At 33.9% G+C, this 20,837-nt stretch overlaps 1 protein-coding gene across 1 annotated transcript in view; it reads right to left on the reverse strand.

Annotated features, from left to right (window-relative positions):
• Positions 1-8,681: 8,681 nt before the first annotated feature.
• HACD1 (3-hydroxyacyl-CoA dehydratase 1) overlaps positions 8,682-20,837 on the reverse strand; it is a 31,420-nt gene continuing 19,264 nt past the window's right edge. The window contains exons 5-7 of the mRNA XM_074266725.1: positions 20,078-20,199; positions 15,196-15,374; positions 8,682-9,333 (exon numbers count right to left, since the gene is read on the reverse strand). Coding sequence (XP_074122826.1) covers positions 9,251-9,333; positions 15,196-15,374; positions 20,078-20,199 — 384 coding nt within the window. The 3' untranslated portion in view covers positions 8,682-9,250. The remainder of the gene's footprint in view (positions 9,334-15,195; positions 15,375-20,077; positions 20,200-20,837) is intronic.

The following is a 20,837-nucleotide window of genomic DNA, read 5'->3' on the forward strand; positions in this document are numbered from 1 at the left end:
GACAGGGACAGAGACACACAGAAAGAAACAAGAGAGACAGAGGTAGGGATAGAAAGAGACAGAGACAAAAAGAGAGAGACAGAGACAGACAAAGAGACTGAGACAGAGAGAAGTGACAGGGGGTGAGAAGTAGCCTCTTGTAATAGTCCAAGCAAAAAGTGACAAGGGGCTAAAGGAGGCTGCTGATCATGTGAATATAAAGAAGGGAGGGGTGGAAGATATACTGTGAGGTAGAATTTTTAAGACTTGACAATGGATTCAATATGTTAGAGGGGGATGAGGGAAAACGAAGAATCATGTCTGAAACTGGTTGTAAACTTGGATGACTGGAAAGATGGTGAAGCCCTGAAAAAAATAGGACAATTTAGAGGAAGGGATGGTTTAGAGGGGTGTTTTGACAGGATGACCTTGAGGACCTATGGAATATCCAATTGGACTATCCAGTTGTAGGCTATTGAATCAAACATTTAGTGCTGGAAAAGGGACACTAAATGGTTAGCTAGTCCAGTGATGTCACACTCAAACAGAAACAGGGGCCACCATTCTCTATATAGGGATTCCTGTGGACAGCATATTGACTTTATTTCCAAATATAATATTATCTTTGTTTTATTGTATTTTGATTTATTTTGTTTCATATTTCCTAATCACATTTTCTTCTGATTCTGGTTGCACTGAGAAGGGATTCTAGTACATGCTGACTCTTATCTAGTCTCACATCTTCTTTTTAAAGATGAGGAAATGGAGGCTCAGAGACCCTCAGAGAGGTTTAGTAACTTGCCCCACGCTCCCCCCAAAAAGTAAATGCTAAAAGGTCTTCCAACTCCAGCTCAAGCACTCTCTCCATGGCATTTGCTCCCTCTGGTGGACAGATCAGGATGTGATCATGGAGTTCAGGAGAGAGATTAGAGACACACATATTTTATATATTTTATTTTATTTTATATATTAAATGATTTTAAATTTCAGTTTATAATTTTTATTCAGGATTTGGGCTATTATTCAGTGTTGATGCAATATATCCAAAGCCACTGGCAAATAAAATATTCAACAACCATTTTGAGTCAGATCAGTTATTTTGTTTAAGCCATTAAGACATAGATCAAGGATGATCTTATATTTTAAATGTCTTAAATCTATGTCTTAAATTATATAACTTTAGGGATCACAAACCTGGGGTTCATGAACTTGTATTTTAATTTTAAATTTTTTTCTCAATAGTATTTTATTTTTCCAAATACACATAATAATTTATATTAATTTTTGTAAGATTTTGTGTTCTAAATTTTCCTCCCTCTCTCCTTTCCTGCCCCTGCCAAAGATAGCAAGCAATTTTATATAGACTACACATGTGCAATCCTTTTAAACAAATTTCAATATTTTTCATGTTTCATGAAAGAGGAAAAAAAACATGAGAAAGAAAAGGCAAATATATAAACAACAATAAAAGGTGAAAATATTTTGTTTTGATCCACATCCAGTCTCCATAATTCTCTCTTTTTGGATGCAGATGGTATTTGCCATCCTAAGTCTATTGGAATTCTCTTGAATCAGTGCATTGCTAGGAAGAACGGAGTCAATCATAATTGATTATCACATAATCTTGCTATCCCTGTGTACAATGTTCTCTTGTTCTACTCATTTCACTCAGCATCAGATGATTTTTTTTGATAACTGCTTTTCAATATAACTGGTTTCCTTTGTATTCCTAATATTTTGTTTTGTGCACTTAAATGCAGTATCATGAGAAAAGGTCTCAACAGATTTCATTGCATTGACAAAGAGATTCATGGCCGGCATGGGCACCAATCATCCCCAACACACACACACACACAAAATGAAGAACTTCTGAATTGGAGAAGATGTCACTTAAGCAGAGTTCAGAAGGAAACAAGAGAGTCTAAGAGATGGGGTTCAGGAAGAAGAGCATTTCATATATGGGAGATAGCCAGTGCAAAGTCATGGAGATGGAAGATGCAGAATTATGTGTGAAGAACAGCAAGAAGGTCAATTTGGCCAGGTTAGAAAGCGATTAAAAAACAAAGAGGAGATCCGACATGAAAGGCAATTTATTCACAGTAAAATGAAGTTCCAGAGTCACAGTGGAAAAATCAGAACCACAGATGGAAGGGGCCCATGAGTATGGAAGGAGCATGGAGTGATGGTCAGAGAAATAATCCTCAGCCTAACCTGAGTCACAGAATCAAAGATAATGTTGATTTAATGATCAATCCTGAGCATGAATGGTGAATAGGGAAGGGAAAAAGGTATATACAATGGAAGGGTGGGGTGATGTAAAAGGGGAATATGGCATTCTTTTGAAAAGCATAAATATGAGCACAGAGTTTTTTAAGGTAAGTTTGATGTAACCTCAATTGAAATCTGAATCATGGGATTTTCTGAAGAGCTGGCAATCTATTTTGAAAAGACTACCATGATTTGCTTTGACATTTGTGTGTTTAAATTGGAGGAAGAATTATGAATGCTAGAGTTTGACCTATTTCTTGCTTGGATTGCTAGAATTTCATAGCGCAGATCTGACCAACAAAAGAGTATGAACAGCAAAATAGAATTGCAAAAGAATGGGGAATTTAAAATTAGTCACAAAATCCATCCTAACCAAGTGACTTAAACTCGTGGTGCCTCAGTTTCCTCATCTGTAATATAAAGGGGTTGAATTGATGATCTCCAAGTTCACTTTCAGCTCTAAATCCATAATCCTACTGATATTTTGAACAGAAGGTAAGAGACTAATGAAGAAGGATGCCTACTCACCTTAGAAAAGAGATTTAGGAAGAGAAAATCACACACATATTTTGTAATCTATTTCCCATTTGAGAATCCAGTAGCTAAGTTGTTTGGGAAGAGCTTTGAAAGTCTTAAATCACTGTAGAAAAGTGCTTTCTTATATGTCTACTTCTGCTAGATAACAGCACATTTGCTAATATTGATGCAAGCATGGAAATAGTTAACCAGCTCTAGGATATTGCTTCAGAGTTTGTTTCAGATTCTGTTTTCATCTTGGTCCCATAAGGTGGATTGAACACTTCTATTCTGGTGAACTTTTAAAAATTATAATACAAAGCTCTTAAGAAAGTGGTGGGCATGTTGATGAATCAGCAGCTCACAGAAGAGGTGGTTAATGGACTACTGTGAATGAATGGCTTCCATGTAGCATATATAACTGAAGAACTGGTGTACTGTGGTTATGTAGGAGCAGTGAGCTAAATTAGAAAAATGGCCTCCTACAGTTGATGGCTGAACTTTTCTGGAGATTTTTCCATGTTTTCCTTCTTTAGAAGGGGTAATTCCTGCCTGATTGACCAAGTCTGTCTGCTATGCCTAAAAATCCTATGTGTTTTTTTTTCTTTTTGACTTCTTTTGAATTCTTTCCCCAGGCTGTCTCTGCTCTGGAGCTGGCCCTCTATCTTACCTAATACTTGTGCCTCTCTGTCTGAAAACATCCATATTACATAACAGAAATTTCTCTACTAACACAAGGTTTTGCAAAGGTCAATGATGAAAAAATTATTCATGCATATGTTTTGAAAATAAAAAGCTTTAATAAAAAAATAAAAATAAATTCTTAAAAAAAGAAACTTCCCTATTTAGGGCATTCCCATAATATCTACCTAACTCTGACATCAGAAATGAAAAATCTTTCAGATGAATTTGATTAAGAATAGGATGCTGTGATAGAAACAATAATTCTAACCCTTCTTCACTAAACTGAATTGATTCAAGAGTTTTAGATGCCTATTTTTGTTGAATGTCCTTTCCTGTCTTTGGCTAAGTCCATCACTTTTTGTTAACTACTTGACAAAGATCTTCTATTATTCCAACATTGAAGCTAAACAATTAGGAGAATGATTTGAGTCAAGCCCAGCTCCAAACATACCCCCTTCCCATAAAATTCATCTTTTTCACCTGCATCAGCAGATTGACTTGATATGGCAAAAACCAAGGACCTATGTACCTCTTACATCAAGAGGAGATGAGAACTTGGCAGAATCTAGATGTACCATGTCCAATGGCAGCCTCCCACTAGACCATTGCTGACCTCTTCCTGTTCTCCCTACCATAGTCAGAAGATCATCATAATCAAGATTTTATTTTAAATTTTCCTATTATTCTCCTCACTTGTGCTCTCCCTGTCTCCCAGTATCCAGACATTTCATTTTGCTCTCTGGACATTCCTTTATATGAGTTAAATATGTCATCATAAAGGTCTGCTGCTTCACACTTTATGTAAGCCTTTAAATCCCAAAAATGCCATATAATGGACAAGGGCAGATGTCAATATGGAAAACATTTGTGTGGGATGTTGATCAAAATCTTATATATGTGTGTGTGTGTGTGTGTGTGTGTGTGTGAATACACATACATATATAAGACATATATATATAAGATTTAAAATATATATATTATATTCTAGGGCTTTTAGGGAAAAAAAGGAATACTGCTGAGAAATCACTATGTGAATACCAACTTGGATCACATGAAATGAAAAAAAAGAATTCTTTTGCATATTATTTGAGACAATAACATCAGGCTATTTATATAATAGCTCACATTTGTCTAGCTCTTTAGGATTTACAAAGCATTACGGTCCAAAAAATCCTATGAAATATGCCGCACCAAAGACTACACATAATAAATCTATATGTATGGATCATTAGAATGTAATCAAATACAATTTAAAGTAGTTCAGCAGCTAGGTATCTCTGCATGCCAGGCTTTGTGGAACTGAGTACAAGTTCTATTTGAGGACATTATATTCAGCTTCTGATGTGCCTACTGAAAGAACTGCTGCATGACGTTCAGGGAGAAAACCAAAAGAGAAGGAAAAAGGAAGTCGATTGCCAAATTGTTCCAAGTATTCTGTGCTTTAAAATTAAGTTGTTCTAGGTACTCTTCCATAGAGGGCTGAGTGGATCAATGGATCGATCAATCATCTCCACCCAAATTGAACTCACAAGATGCTGTGACCTGATTATTGCTGTTGTTTGTCCTTTGTTTTCCAAGGATCAGTGAGATTGCAGGGTGATATCTTCACGTGAATGGGATTTAAGTGAAGCAGAATTAGGCAGTCTTTAGCCTCACTCTTTCCTCTAGAGTCATCAAATTCCAGTGGCAAGACAAAAATCAAGATAAACTGCCAACAGCCCCGGATGTAGTGGATTACCTTGGCATCTTTCATGTCTCACTGAATTCTAAGTGTTCTACAGTGCCTGTTTCTGCTCCCTTAGTGGCTGCTGGGACAAATTCCCAACAACCCATTCCACTGAGGAAAGTCTTCATGTGCTTGGGTAGACTTTGCCTAAACTTACCAACTGATTTGAGGTCTGTTGGTTACCCTGCGTTGGCCCACCTGCCAACACAGTTTATTGGGCCACTGTACATGCTAGTTTCTTGGGGCAACAGGTGATATTTGAATAAGAAGCACACAGAAAAAGTAAATGAGCAATCCTGAGAAAGGCTCAGCAAACTAGAGAAGCCAGTCCTTCTGGACACCCCATATACCCCTGACACCAGTATCTATCTATATGAACACCTGCCCAATGGCTTAATCAGTCAATGAAGGGAATTCGAATAAATGCAAAGTCTGATCATTTTGGAAAGAGTGAAAGCCATTGGAATGAAATGGCATGGATATGATCTAGATTGGCTAAAGAGACTTGTTATATTCTATGGGTCTTGTAAAAAATGGCAGACCTGAGGAAAAATAACATTTTCTTACCTGGCCAGCCAAAGAGATAAGGTAGTGCAGCCAAGACCCTGAGAAGGAATCATCTGGGGAAGAGAAGTTTTGTCTACTCTTCCCTACTTCTTGACCACAGGATGACTGTGTGAACTTCAAAATGTCAGGAGATTTTGGACTTTTTATTGCTTCTAAGCACTCTGCCACTGTGGCACTAGATGTATTAGACACTAACAATAAATTAAGTTCCTGGAGAAAAGTGGCTTCAGTGTTCTACCAGGCAATGCTGCACCATATCTAGGGAGAACTTGACAAAGCCCTTACAAAGGGAGAAAAAGACTTTCAGGGGCTACGTTACCCCCTTTTGCCACATCATAAGCTTTAATTTTGAACATGCTTTTTTACTGAACTTATTGCATATATATGGAGAGTTTGTCCCGAATTTGGAGGGATATTTTATATCAATTGTTTTTGCCATATAACTGAATAAATACTGACTTTTAAAACCAAACTAAGACTGGGTGAATAAGTGTTATCAATTGAAATCAATGGGAGAAACACAGTAGAGGGAGATCATGAGTTTTTGTACTAAAAACTACACTCCCTTCCCTAGGGTCTTCTAGAACTCAGAGAGTAGAAGTACCAACTAATGTCCCAGGACATAAGGAAAAGAGTACGACTCAAATCTCTAATACGGCAGAATAGAGCTATAAATTTAAAATATAGAAACTAGGAAAAATAGAATGATTCTCTAAAACTTAAGTATGTGGTCATTATGCTAATGGATATGACAAAATATTTTTGGTTTAAAAAATCTTGATATCAATCACAGCTTCTTTGTTCAATGACAGCTGACTAAACATTTCAGAGAACAAACTGCAAGTTGAACTATTGGAAATTAATCTTCAGGTTGTGATTTAAATGCTTTTCTTGTTTTAAGATAAAATACACATAAAATGTATTTTCCAATTTTTTTTATTCTAGGTTATTTTCTGGGGAAAATTTTTTTCCTAAAAAGTTCTTCTAGAGTTTGGTTCATGGAACATCAAGGCCCCCTCGGATGAAATCTCATCATCATATTGTTTGACTCAGTTTTTGGATTCTCAACATCTTCTCACTCCCTCTGGCTTCTCCACTCCCCCTACTTTCTTTTTGGTTTTCTTTTGTGTGTTGTCTTCCCCTACTAAATTATAAGCTCCTTGAGGGCATTCTAATGCTAAGCATAGTGCCCAGCACATTGGTGCTCCATAAATGTTTACAGGATTGAACTATGGAGTTTTTTCCCCTTACAATTTGACCTCAAACATCAAGTAAAATGAGAACTTCCATATACATAAAGAAGGTTGTATATGAAACTGCAAATGTCTATTATGTGCAATGTAGATTTTCTCAGGATGAAAAAAACTGTCTGAAAATCTTTATGTATATGATATGCATATATATGCATATGTATATATATATATATATACATATATATATGTATATATATATAATGTATCTTGTAAACAAGTAACCCAATAACATCACACATTGGGACAGTCATCTGTATAAAACATTAAAAGACAGTTTAATAAGTAAAATGATAGCACCTTTGATCACCAACTTGTTTTAAAAGAGAATAATTGGGAAAAAAAGCTTCTGAAATACCAACATCTCTACTACATTGAAGGATTTTGAAAGACGTTCTATAAAATGAAACAAATAATTCTGGAAAATAAGATTACATCTTTTGATTGTAAATGTAAACAATATAGTATGTTGAAAGCCAAACTTTAATCCATGATTCTAGGATTCCCCCCACCGGAGTCATGATAATCTCTCTAAAGTAGCTCAAACAGTTGACCATTATGAGAAGGGATCCATATCAACCAAAACCTTAGGAGAGTCATCTTAAAAATTAAAATATTTTTCAAAAAAATTTATCTAATATATAAAAATTACAGCTATTGATATGAAGAAGAATTTGAGATAAGATGAGAAAGATCTTTTATTTAGTTAGTTAGTTATTTGTTGCAATTGGGGTTAAGCGACTTGCCCAGGGTCAGTGTTAAGTATCTGAGACCACATTTGAACTCAGGTCCTTCTGATTTCAGGACTGGTGCTCTATTCACTGCGCTACCTAGCTGCCCCAAAAAGCTCTTTTTTAAGAGGATTCAGTCATGAACCTTTGTATGCAAAAGACCTTGTTATAAAATGTTTTTTTCCTTAAAATTTGTATTGTGGGACAGACACTGAAAACAGAATTATAACAAGGTTTTATCATGGAAATATGTACTTACTTTTATTTTTTTTTTCCTAACTCCTTTAACTCCAGAGAAACAGGAGAAAAAACTATTGGACAAATAAGTACAAAGCTTACTTTGGGGGTAAGTGTGGCTATCCAAACAAACAAATATTTTTTTCACAAACTGATACCAACAGCTTAAACACATTATTATGATAGCATTCCCCTAAAACCAGAATTAGGGATATGTACAGGGTCGGCAGCTACCTGGAAAGGCAATATGAGTGGTAAAAAAAAAGGGGGGGGGAGAAACTTATCAATATTGTATTTTAAACCCACATATTTTTCAATTGCAGAGATCTGCAGGTAAGCATTTATTTCATGATCCTTCCAAGTCATATGAATTAAAGCCAATGCCTAAAGCCTCCAGTGAACAGAAATATCCAGTGGGTGCTATTTTCAAATTCAGGTAGTTCAAAGTGTCAAACCTTGCCTAAAGCACACAAATGCCTTATATTCTTCACTATAAGCAATTCAATGACCACTTGTCATTTTTGTTAACTTTATAATTTTATAGGACAGAATCTTCCTTGCAGCCAGGAAGACCTGGATTTTTCAGTTAATTTCTCAGTACCCAGGTACCTCTCTAAGACTAAAAGTGTCAAAGTAGTTGCAAACATTCAATAATAATGGTAATTGATAATCTTCATCAGGAGCTCCCCAGACACACAAAAAAAGTTCTACTGCAGAAAACAGTATATTTCCCGCCTGTGCCACCACGGATCATATACTTTATTTCATAGCTGGACAAATTGAGTTAGAGAAATATCAATACATCATTAAAGAAATTATGATCTTGGATTTACTTTACTTGACAAATGTCATTTGAATGGCACTCATTCCCACTTCTATAATATTAAGTCACTAAACTAATTTATTAACATTGATTTTAAAAGACTAAAGCATTTTTCAAGGCAAACACATTACTAAGATTATTGAAGATTTTTTTTAAAGTAACATTTCTATTTGATGCATATCTAATTAACTCCTAATGACTTCTGATACCTATTAGTATTTAATAATAAAAATCCATTTAACATTTTATGGTTGATATTTGCATAGAACTTATTGCCTCTAAAATAACATGGCATAATTTGAGGTAAAAAAAAAAGATAAATGTGAAATTTCAAGTTAACATTTAGGAAATAATACAATCCAGGTTATTTCAAGATGTTTATTCTTGTTATTAAACTTGTATGATGAGGAGGATCAAGGAGTTTTTGTGAATTCCTCATTCTGAAAAAGCACCTTCCTCACAGGGATACTCAATCATCTTTTTCCACAATCACCTCTCCATGAAGCACCTTTCTCCTTTGCCGCAGCATGTGAAAATATAATTGTGGGAACACTTGATTGAAAAGAAAGAAAACAAGTAAAAATCTGATTGATACTGCTTCAAGTTGATCATACTATAATTATGTAAACAGCAACCTATTGAAAAGAACAAAGACTGAGAGCAAATGAACATTTACATATACATATTTATGTATATATCTCATGTACACACAGAATATGCATACAGATATATATATATATATATTTACACTTAATGTATCATAATTGATATAGCATTTTAAGTTTTGCAAAACACTTTACAGTATTATGTTATCTTAATTTCATAACAATCCTGGAAGGTGAGCTGTTATTATTATTTCTATTTTATAGATGAGGAAACTGAGAGAGACAGAGATGGATATGTTAAACACCTATTATATGTCAGATACTGTGCTTGGTACTAGGAAAAGAAACACAAAGAATATACATATAGAAATAGAGATACACATATATACATATACACAAGTACACATATACATGCATATCAATATAAATATTTGTATATATCAGAATAAAACAGTGAATGTTAATGTGCCTGATTATTTTACAGATGAGGAGATTTAGGTAATTTGTCTAAAGTGGGACAGCTAAGTGTCAGAGCTGAGATTTGAACTCAGATCTACTGTTTCTATATTCAGAACTCAATGCACCACCTTGAAAATGTTAGCTCAAGAGGAACTAAAAGTTTCAAGTTCTTTGAGTACAGAAAAGATGGATAGGTTCTTTTGGTATATATAATATACAGACTTCTATGTAGAAATCTTAATATATACGGTCCATAAACATTTGATGCTAAAAGAGCATCTACTAGGTTTGTGCCCCAAAAAGATCATAAAAAAGGGAAAAAGACCCACATGTACAAAAATGTTTGTGGCAGCCCTGTTTGTAGTGGCAAAGAATTGGAAATTGAGGAGATGCCTATTAATTGGGGAATGGCTGAACAAGTTGTGGTGTATGAATGTAATAGAATATTAGTGTACTCTAAGAAATCATGGGTAAGTAACCAGAAAAAAACTTGGAAAGGCTTACATGAATTGATGCTGAGTGAAGTGAGTAGAACCCAGGAGAATACTGGACATAGTAACAGCAACATTATGTGATAATCAACTATGAGAGACAGTTCTTCTCAGTAATACAGTGGTCTAAGAAAATCCACATCCAGAGAAAGAATTGTGGAGTCTGAATGCAGATCAAAGCATATGATTTTCACTTTTTGCCTTTCTCATGGTTTTTCTCTTTTGTTCTGATTCTTCTTTTACAACAAGACTAATATAGAAATATATTTAATACGGTTGTACATGTATAGCCTGTATCAGATTGCTTGCAGTTTTGAGGAAGAGGGAGGGAAGGAGGAAAAAATTTGGAATTCAAAATCCTACAAAAATGACTCTTTACCTATAATTAGAAAAAATACTATTAAATGGAAAAAATGTATATAAGTACTCCAAGTACTACTTTATACTAAAATGTAGTACTACCCTAGTTAAGTTGATTCTCATTTAACTGAAGATCTTCCATAACAGGTGCCATAGTCATGAAAAAAACTTAAGACTTTCCAGAGTCCCAAAGTTGCCTTCTTTTAGAAAAAATAAAAATATTTCATAAACTACGTAAAATGTTGGAAAAAGTCCCTACTTCTCTCTCTCTGCATTAACATGTAATCTTCTTAAGGATTTTCTTTTCTTGCCTCATTGAAGGTGCCAGGAAAGGATTTGGCACCTTTTTTGAGTTGGGATGTTTGCCTAGCAGCCACTAAGGTAAACCCACTAAAGGGTATCAACAAGTTCTGCTATTTTGTTGATGGAGAAAAAAGATCTTGAATAATTTCACCTTTGTTTCAGTTCTTTCCCATTTTGATATAACTCAACAGTGCCAGGGTATGGTTATAGAAAATAAGGAAGACCCTTTCTAAATACACAATGCCAATTTTGAATAACCTTTGTTATCTGAAAAGTTTTTAATATTTTGGAATTCAAATTCAAAATAGGCCTATGTTACATTTTCATCTTCTGATGAAAAAAACGTAGATGTTACAGTGGATTGGTTATTGATTTTGGAATAGGGAAGACACGAATTGAAATCTTTCCTCAGACTAGCTATGTGAGTCAGGTCAAATTAGATATTGTCTTGATATTTTTTTAAAGGAGAGATGATGGAAACTGTAAATTATAAGCCAAAAAGCTTCAATTTGGTTCCTGGATAAATTCTAAAATTCATTATTAAGGGGATGTTAATGAGCAACAAAAAAGGTAATAGTGATCATAAAAATATAGAATGGCTTCATCAAGAATAGACCATGCACGACTAACTTCATTTTCTCAATGGGGCCAATCTCATTATCTCAGTTCTCCATAGGTCAGTTCTCTATATCACCAGAGTTGATACATCAGAAGAATGTAATTAGACATCATTTCCCTAACAAACAATTTTTAAAGCAAATTTAAAGAAAAGATGACAAAGCTTCTCAGGTTCTTCTTGTGGAAAAAATGGGGAGATGTAGGTTATTTGATAATGTACTAATTTGGAATGAAAGTAGTTACACCCAAATTCTAATTATAAAAGGTTCAATGTTAATTAGAAAAGAGTCTCTAGTGGAATATCCCAAGGATCTATGCTTAGCCCTGTGGTGTTGAATATTTTTATCAATAATGTCTTGACAATAAAAGCTTCCAAGCATGTTTATCAAGATGTTTTTAAAAGGGGAAGAAACAAAGAAGGTTTGCCTGATATTTAAGTCAATGAAAATAATCATATCTAATTAAATACAATAAATATGAGGGACTTTTCTGGGTCACGTAAGCAACAAAATGGCAGATGGGACATTTTCTCTAATCTCCACTACCTCTCAAACCTCTCCAAAGCAGAAATTATTTACATAAAATATATTTATACATAGTGAATATATATATATATATATATATATATATATATATATATATATATAAACCCAAAACAATTTCAATTGTCTTCATGGTTTGGGACAAGGCTTCTTAAACTTTTTCCACTCATGATCCCTTTTTGCTCAAGAAATCTTTACATGAAATTGTTAGCACTAATATCTGTCTGCCCAGGTTACATGTACCTTCGGAATCTAAAGTTTATTGTGCAACAAGAAAATGATATTCACACACATGTATTGTATCTAGACTATATTGTAACACATGTAAAATGTATGGGATTGCCTGTCATCGGGGGGAGGGAATAGAGGGAGGGGGGGATAATTTGGAAAAATGAATACAAGGGATAACATTATAAAAAATAAAAAAAAATAAAAAAAAAGAAATCTTTACATGACCACTTAAGTGTATAGGCTATAAATTAGATATCCAAACCAAATATTTATTGATGGTATATAGATCATAATTTCATGACCCCCATATTCAGTGACAATGTCCCCATATAGGGTCACAAACCTCAAGGACACTAAGAATGTAAGAGAAGGTTAAAAAAACAAACCCCAAACAAATAAAAAGGAAACCACCATCCAAAATTAAATGAATGAAATATTTGGTCTAAATATTGCCTCCATTTCCCCTCCATACCTGGAAAAAAAAATCCTGTTTTTGGACTTTAACTAATGTTCTTTTTTTTGGAGCATAATTTGTATACAGAGTTTGTCCTTTCAAAGAAATCTCATTTCAGACAAATTATTTTCATACACACATATTACAATATATGAAACAGAAAGAGAGAGAAACAGAAAGGGTGAGACAGAGAGATGGAAACTCAGAGACAGAAAGAGATAGAAAGAGACACAAAGACTGAGAAAGAGAGAGAGACAGAGAGAAAGAGAAAGAGACAGAGAGGGAAAGACACAGAGAGAGAGACAGACACAGAGAAAGAGAGAGAGAAGAAAGAGAGAAACAGAGAGGAAGGAACAGAAAGAGAGAGAGAGAGAGAGAGAGAGAGAGAGAGAGAGAGAGAGAGAGAGAGAGAGAGAGAGAGAGAGAGAGAGAGAAATAGAGAGAGAAACAGAGAGACAGAGAGAAACAGAGAGAAAGATAGGTAGAAAGAGAGGAAGAGAGACAGAAAGAGAGAGAAGGAAGGAGGGAGGGAGAGAGGGAGAGAAGGAAGAAAAGGAGGGGGGAGAGGGAAATACTTTTTCTTTTTTTTTTCTTTTTTTTTGCTTGTTTTCTTTTACAGCACAACTAACATGGATATATGTTTTATATGATGACATATGGAGAATATATTAATGTTACTTGTCTTCTCATTGGAAGGGGAAGGAAAAGGGGAGGGAGAGATTTTGGAACTCAAAAAAATTTTTAAACTAATTTTAAAATTGTTTTTGCATGTAATTTCATATTCGGAATGAGAAAGGGAGGATAGGAAGGAGGGAGGGAAAAACAGAGAGAGAGACAGAGACAGAGACACAGGAAAGGGGTAGGAGAAGAGACAGAGAGACAAATACAGAGACAGAGACAGAGACAGACAGAAACAGAGTCAGAGACACGCAGAGAGGGTAGGAGAAGAAACAATGAGAGACAGAGAGACAGAGTAGGGGAAGAGAGACACCTAGAATAAGGAAATGAGAAAAGGGAAAGACGAGTTCAGAAGGACCTAGTTCAATCCTGCCTCTTCGCGCTTGTCCCCTGTGTTGCCCAAATGCACATTTCCTTCTTTATAGAATAATGTAACAGTAAATGTCAGTCTTGCTTAGTCTCTGCTCAGCATCATAAAACCAAGAATTAGTGATTAGTGAAAATCCAGTGGTCAAGTCAATCAGTAAATGTTGTTCCTCCTTAGTTCTCAGAGTGGATGACATTGTGAGGATGGTGTCTTGACTTGCCAGTGAATTGGTTTAAGGGAAGCAGAGCTTTGGAAGGTCATCAGGCTCACCATCTTATCCAGCCAGCTGAACCTAGTGCTAAGACCACTGGTGACGGCCCAGGATGCAGTGAGAGATCCTGAGCTAAGGTCTTTTTCAGACCAAATGCTTCTCAGTTTGTATGAGGTAATAATGCCCATTAGGTGATTAAGGGATAAGTAAGAATTGAGAGAAAAGATGGCCCAATTTTCATCCCCAAAGCATCACTCTGGGAGTGGAAGACCTTCAGAGTTTCTGAGCATAACAGAAACAATTCCTATTGATCCCCACTTGGAGCCATCAGAATCCCAAAGATCAAATGGAACTTGGGCTGGAATCTATTACTGGCCAATCAATGAAAGGCAGAGTGATATGGTTTTTAAAGGCAGAGTCAAGGAGCTTGATTTGAATTACAATGAGCTTTTTCAAAGTCTGTTTTTCCAGAGCTACATTTTAAGAAACCATAAATTAAAGCTACTTGATTCAGTCACTCAATAAACATTTATGAAGTGCCTGTTACATACCAGGCAGGGGCAGCTAGGTGGTGCAGTAAATAGAGCACTGTGCTTGGAATCAAGAAAATCTCTCTTCCTAAGTTCAAATCCAGCTTCACATACACATTAGCTGTGTGACCCTGGTCAAGTCACTTAATCCTGTTTGCCTCAGTTTCCTTACTATAAATTAAGCTGGACAGGAAAATGGCAAATCATTCTAGGAATTTTGGCAAGAAAATCCCAAATGGAAAAACAGTATGTGCCGGTCACTGCGCTAAGCGCTAGGAGTACAAATAAAGACCAAAAAACCACAAAAAACCAAAACTAAACAAACTAGGCTCTGCTCTGGAGGAGCTCATAGTTTAATGAGGGAGACAACATATAAAAACCAAGGTACAAGCATGCCATATTCACAGTTTAAAAAAAGAAAGAAGTTTTTTTAAAAAAATATATTTAGTTGTATCTACTTTATCCCTTTCCCAACTGAACCAGATTATTATAACTGCCCAAAATTAAACCATTATAAAAAAGAATCCCCAATCCTAAATGAAAGTAGAAGTGAATACATACTTACATGGTATGTAGGAGGCCATAGTTATAAGAAGAAAATAATAATAGTCAAAGGAAACATTGTACTTGTTAGGAAGTCTTAGTGAAAACATTCCTGTCTTCTTTACATAGGGTAAGGCTGCATAAATAGTAAGAAGTTCACCAACAACTCCAACAGGATACAAGATGATAAAAAAATTGTACCTGCAGGGGGGAAAAAGACCAGAGAATTATTTTCTAACAAATAACTTAAATCTAATTTCTGTGATTTCTTGTAGATGTGGAACTATTTAAAACATCTCTCCCTCCACCATCTTATCACAAATTACAAATATATCTTAGAACAGATTTCTAGCTAATAAGTCACGGTCTTCTAAAAGGATAATAATACTTCAAATTTACATAGTGCTTTTGGATTTGGGCTCTTTTCTAACAACAGTTTTGTAAGCTAGGTAATTCAAACTTTTCTATCACTATTTTTTAAATGAGGAAACTTTAAGACTTAGAGAATTATGCAATTTAGACTTCCTTACATTATAAACAAGTATGTGTAGAGCAGAAGAAAAGGAGGATTTGATCGGATTCCAAATTTATCCAGTACTTTTTCCTCGGTTTTGGCATAATTAGTACTATTAGTATAATTGATTCTTCCTCATTTACATTATTCAAATGATTTAAAAAACAAAAACTACCCTACCACTGCTACCACAAAGGCCAGTCAGAGTTTCTACATGCAATTTAGTCTTTGAACTTGGTGCTAAGTAGAACATGTCTTACTTATGACCCTAGTAGTATATTTTTGTATTTGTATGCTTATATTAATAATTGTACAATAATAGTAAGGTACATAGGATGTTGTGGAATCATATTTGAATCTTTGTGAGCCCATTTGGGGTTTTCTTGGCAAAGATTCTGGTGTGATTTGACTCTTCCTTCTCTAGCTCATTTTACAGATAAGGAAACTGAGGCATAAATAGGATTCAATGGCTTTCCCAGGGTCAAACAGGTACAAAGTGTCTGAGGCCAGATTTGAATTCAGGAAGATATGTGTTACTGACTCATGCTTGGAATTTTATCCACTGTGCCATCTACCTGCCCACATATAAACCTTGAAATCTCTAAAGTTATAAAAAGTTTTTATTTAAATAGAGAATTTCAAAAAACAACCTTTGTTACTTATGCACTTATTTGCTGACTTGTTTTTTGCAAAAATGGATTTTGCTATTTAAAGGGATAGCAATGGAAATTATTAAATGGAAACCAGAAAATGAATCTATGTGGTATTTCCAGGAATAATACAATAATGGCACAGCCAATCTGACTGCTTAAACTAGGGTAAGGAAAAAGTACTATTTTCTTCCTGATGTCTATTAGGTGTCTCTTCCCTTTCTACCAAAGCCTAGGGAAAAATTTTTAAAATGATCTTTTTCTTTAGCAGGGATATCTTTAAAGGCTGTAAGCTCGAATAAAAATCATTTTTCTATGATTCAATCTCTATTTGTTACTGATAGGAACACAATTAAGTCTAGCATCCTAGCAGAAGAGAGAACAAATAAATCCATCTCTTTTTAGATTCAATTTTATAAAGGAAAACAATGACCAAAATCAGATATTAATTAAGGAAAGTTGAAAAGGTAAAAAAGGATTTCCTGACTTCTGGCAAGTTTCTGACTTAAAAATCCATTTTATTTGAAACTCAAGTAAAATTGTTCCTAAAAAAAGAAAGTGTTAAATATGAAAACACTCCTCCTCTTCACAATTAGCATAGCTGGCTGTCTGGCAAAGTCAAAAAATTATAGAGAAAACAAATTATTAAAAAAACAGAAAGTCTAAATAGAATAAATTTGGAAGCTCAGAAAATATGTGAAGGTCAGATACAAATTGAGAATTAGGTAGACACTTTGAAAGCACATGAAAGAAAGAATATAGATCAATCAGTAGGATTACTTGAGCAAAAGTACACTCAGGTCAAAGATACATAAAAAAGTATATTTTAGGAATTCAAAAAGTATAAAATTAGTATTCAGCAGGAGAGGGGCAAGTGGTAAGGTTGTACAGAAGAGTACATTAAAGTGAATTGATCAGGATAGGATTATGGGGAAAGAGGCCAAGATTGGATGGAAGATTTTGGCCTTGATGTCTATCTCCTCCTTCATTCCTCTGAATTTAAGCCCATAAGTATACAAATGATATTTTCATAGATGACTTTTCCTTTTTTGTCTTAAAAATCTCTTTTTTCTTTAAAATGATATAATGTAGAATGGAAATATACATGTATTGGTATATCCCTAAAATGAGATCTTTTTGAAAGGAATCTATATGTAGGATAATATTAATATACACATATATAATTATTTTTACTTGTATTTATATACAAAGATGATTTTTATATATCACTGATCTTCAGTAGAATAAAAGTTTCCTTCCCTTAGTTGTTGTTCAGTTGATTTAGATACCACTCCATTTGGTGTTTTTTTGGCAAGGATACTGGAGTGCTTTGCCATTTTCTTCTCCAGTGGATCAAGTGGATCCATTCTGTCAGGCAATCAGAGATTAACTGATTGCCCAGAGTCACAGAGCTAGAAAGTACCTAACTCTGGATTCTATCTATTGAGCCATCCAATACTTCCCTACATCCCTTAAGAGTCAGTAAGCATTCCAAATAAGATGAGAATAAACTTGCATTTTTAAAGGAATGTGTAGGATGACTACATTTGATAAACTTCTTATAGGGCCTCAATAGGAAAATTAATTGATCATTGTCCAGACTTGCACTGAAAAAGGCATAATGTTTCCTGACGGTGTGAGAATTCTTAAGTATGATTACTATTATGTGTTGAGATCCAATTTTTTTTTAAGAGGAAACACATATTTGAAAATAAAATGGAAGCCAGAGGGAAAATGTGATTCATTATGCAAACATTTACTCTACTTACTACTTATTCATAACAGTAACTAATAGACAAAATTAAGTTATGTAAATAATATCAAAGCAGTCCTTATGTTTTATGCATAGGAAATATTTATGAACTTAAGAGATTTCAAAGCAAAGTATTGTTAATAGGAAGGTTCAATATTTTGAATAGATATAAACTTAAATATAACTTCAGCTTATTTATAAGAATGACAAATGTATTTAGAAATGACTGCAAATCTTAATGCCCACCAACAATCAATGCATGTAACATCATCTGTGATATTCTCAGGCTTGATTAAACAAACAGACACAAATAACAAGAAGTAGATGAAATGAACACATGTAGTTTGAAAGAGTGTAAACCCAAAACATATCATTTAATATCAAGGCAAACAAGGCAAAATGCTTTTTTTTAAATATCACATCCAACATGCAATTTTTAAAACGAAAATTAAATAACACCACTGTTTTGAAAACATTTTCAGAAACTTAGTCAAGGCATGCAGAAGCAATTAATTACTCATTAAAAAGCACTTTGGCAAAGCAATGAAAACTAGTGCAAAGGCCTAAAAGAAATGTACAATGAACATTCCTTAACCTATCCAGATGATTTGTTCTTTAAGGTAGCATTGAAATGGAAATTTTTTAATGAACAAATAGGTAAATGAAGGTAAAATAGTTTCTCAAACTTGAAAAAGAGTTGATTATATAAATGATATTCATGAATGATGATAATTTTGAAAATAAGATTGATAACATAACTACTAATGAAACCTAATTGCATTTTTAAAAAACAGCCCACTGTAAACAAACAGATTGATCATTTGAAAGACTCAATAGTTGCAAGCAAATGTTAAAAGTGTTTGATAGTGAAATCTTCAAATGAAATAATACCTTTGTATTAAAATCTTGGGATCAAGGTATAAAACTTTAGAAGTGCATTTGTATTCAATCTGTGAATATCTAATTTTTTCCCTACAATTCAACTAGTTGTATTGTTTTCATTGCACACAGTAGGCATTTAATAAACATATGTTCAGATGAATTTATTCCTATCTCAGATAGGCTAATTGATTGTTTAAATCTCAGTATTTTTCAACTATTTAATTACTTAAAAGGATAAGCTCAAAGTACATTTGGCTCTATATATGCCCAATTCAATCAAAGAATGATCCCAAGACCAAAGTTTAGGAATATCATGAGAATGTGAAACATAAGAAGAGATCATAAACATCTTATTTTATTTTGGAAATAATATAAGAACCAGAAATGTATAAAGTAAAAACCCCTCTGAGCTATTTGACTCAATTATTCTTAAGTAATGAGTAAATAATAATAGAAAAATCTTCTCTATATATGATTTAATCTCAAAAGTGCAATAAAACATATAGCTTATTTATCCTTTGTTTTACATAGCAAATTTATGATACATTAAAATAGTAAAATAATTTAGCTATAGGAAGATTGTGAGGACTGAGAAGTGCCCCTGCAATCTAGAAAATCCACATAAAATTTTTTCATCTTCCCTTCATACCAGAAAAGAAATCTGAATTTTTTCCTTTTTTATGGGTATTTACAGTACATTATTATAAAATTTGGGTTGATATTATGTTATGCTATATTTTATGCATTTCTGAGTTTCTAAACTTTTTTCAGCATCATCTGCTGGCCTGCCATCTATAGCTTCCATAAAATTTCCCCAAAAATTTCCATTTAGTTTTTTTTATGCCAATTCACAATATATTGAAATTGTGACAGGAAAAGTCACAATGCAGAACAGATAAATGTATAGCATGACTAAATTTAGTTGAAATGTAAAAATAATTTACACTATTAAATTAAGTTGCGCAGTTTTTAGAATGCAAATTGTAACATTTCCAAAATCCAGAATGACAGTATCCTGACATGTGGCCAACATTCAAAATCTGTTCTTTGATGTTAGCTCAGCATTCATGAAATAAACATGCACAAAACTGCAAGACATCTCCACCTGGCCCATTTAATGAAGTATGGCAAGTGGTTCAGAAGATTGAATGTGTAGAAGGAATATCGAGTAATTTCTGTCACAGTCCACGCCACCAGAAAAAGTACCACACTGTCCTCATTCTGGATCTGCAGAATTATAAAGAATCAATAGCATCTTTTGTGGAAAACTTCATTTTTAGTTTAAAGTTATTAATTCATAGAAATTTTGAAAAGATATGAATTTAATGCCTTCTTGGAAAAAGATGTTCTTCATACAAATAAATACTGGCTAATAAACATGTTACCTACATACTAGCCAATTGCATAGTCTATTCTTTTTGACCCCCGTCTCATCCATCAATTCACCCTAGACAACCACTAAGCTGTCATGGAACAATGGCACCACCTTTTGGTCAGTATAGAAAGATTTAAACTTCTGATACAATGTTTCCCATATTATTTCCTTTCCTTACCCTCAAGCAAACTGTATTTAAGAAAATCAAGTGACAAAAGCTATTAAAAGATTTTCATCTAGGGCAAAATATTCACTGGATTGTTTTTATTTTATTATTGCTCACTATTTTCTCCAAATTTTCTTCTTTCACCACTCATATCTCAGTTAATTTCTTCTCGAAAAAAAAGTCCTTTTTTATATATTCCCTTTAATCATCTTATTCATTCTTCCATTTCTTACCTGGTTCTTTTAGGAAAAATCTCTCTGCTTTTTCTCAAGCTTAATCTATTCTGGGAGTTAAATAATGACCTTAAACATGACTAAGCATAAG

Source organism: Sminthopsis crassicaudata, chromosome 5 (genome assembly GCF_048593235.1).
Source record: "Sminthopsis crassicaudata isolate SCR6 chromosome 5, ASM4859323v1, whole genome shotgun sequence".
Classification (NCBI taxonomy): Eukaryota; Metazoa; Chordata; class Mammalia; order Dasyuromorphia; family Dasyuridae; genus Sminthopsis; species Sminthopsis crassicaudata.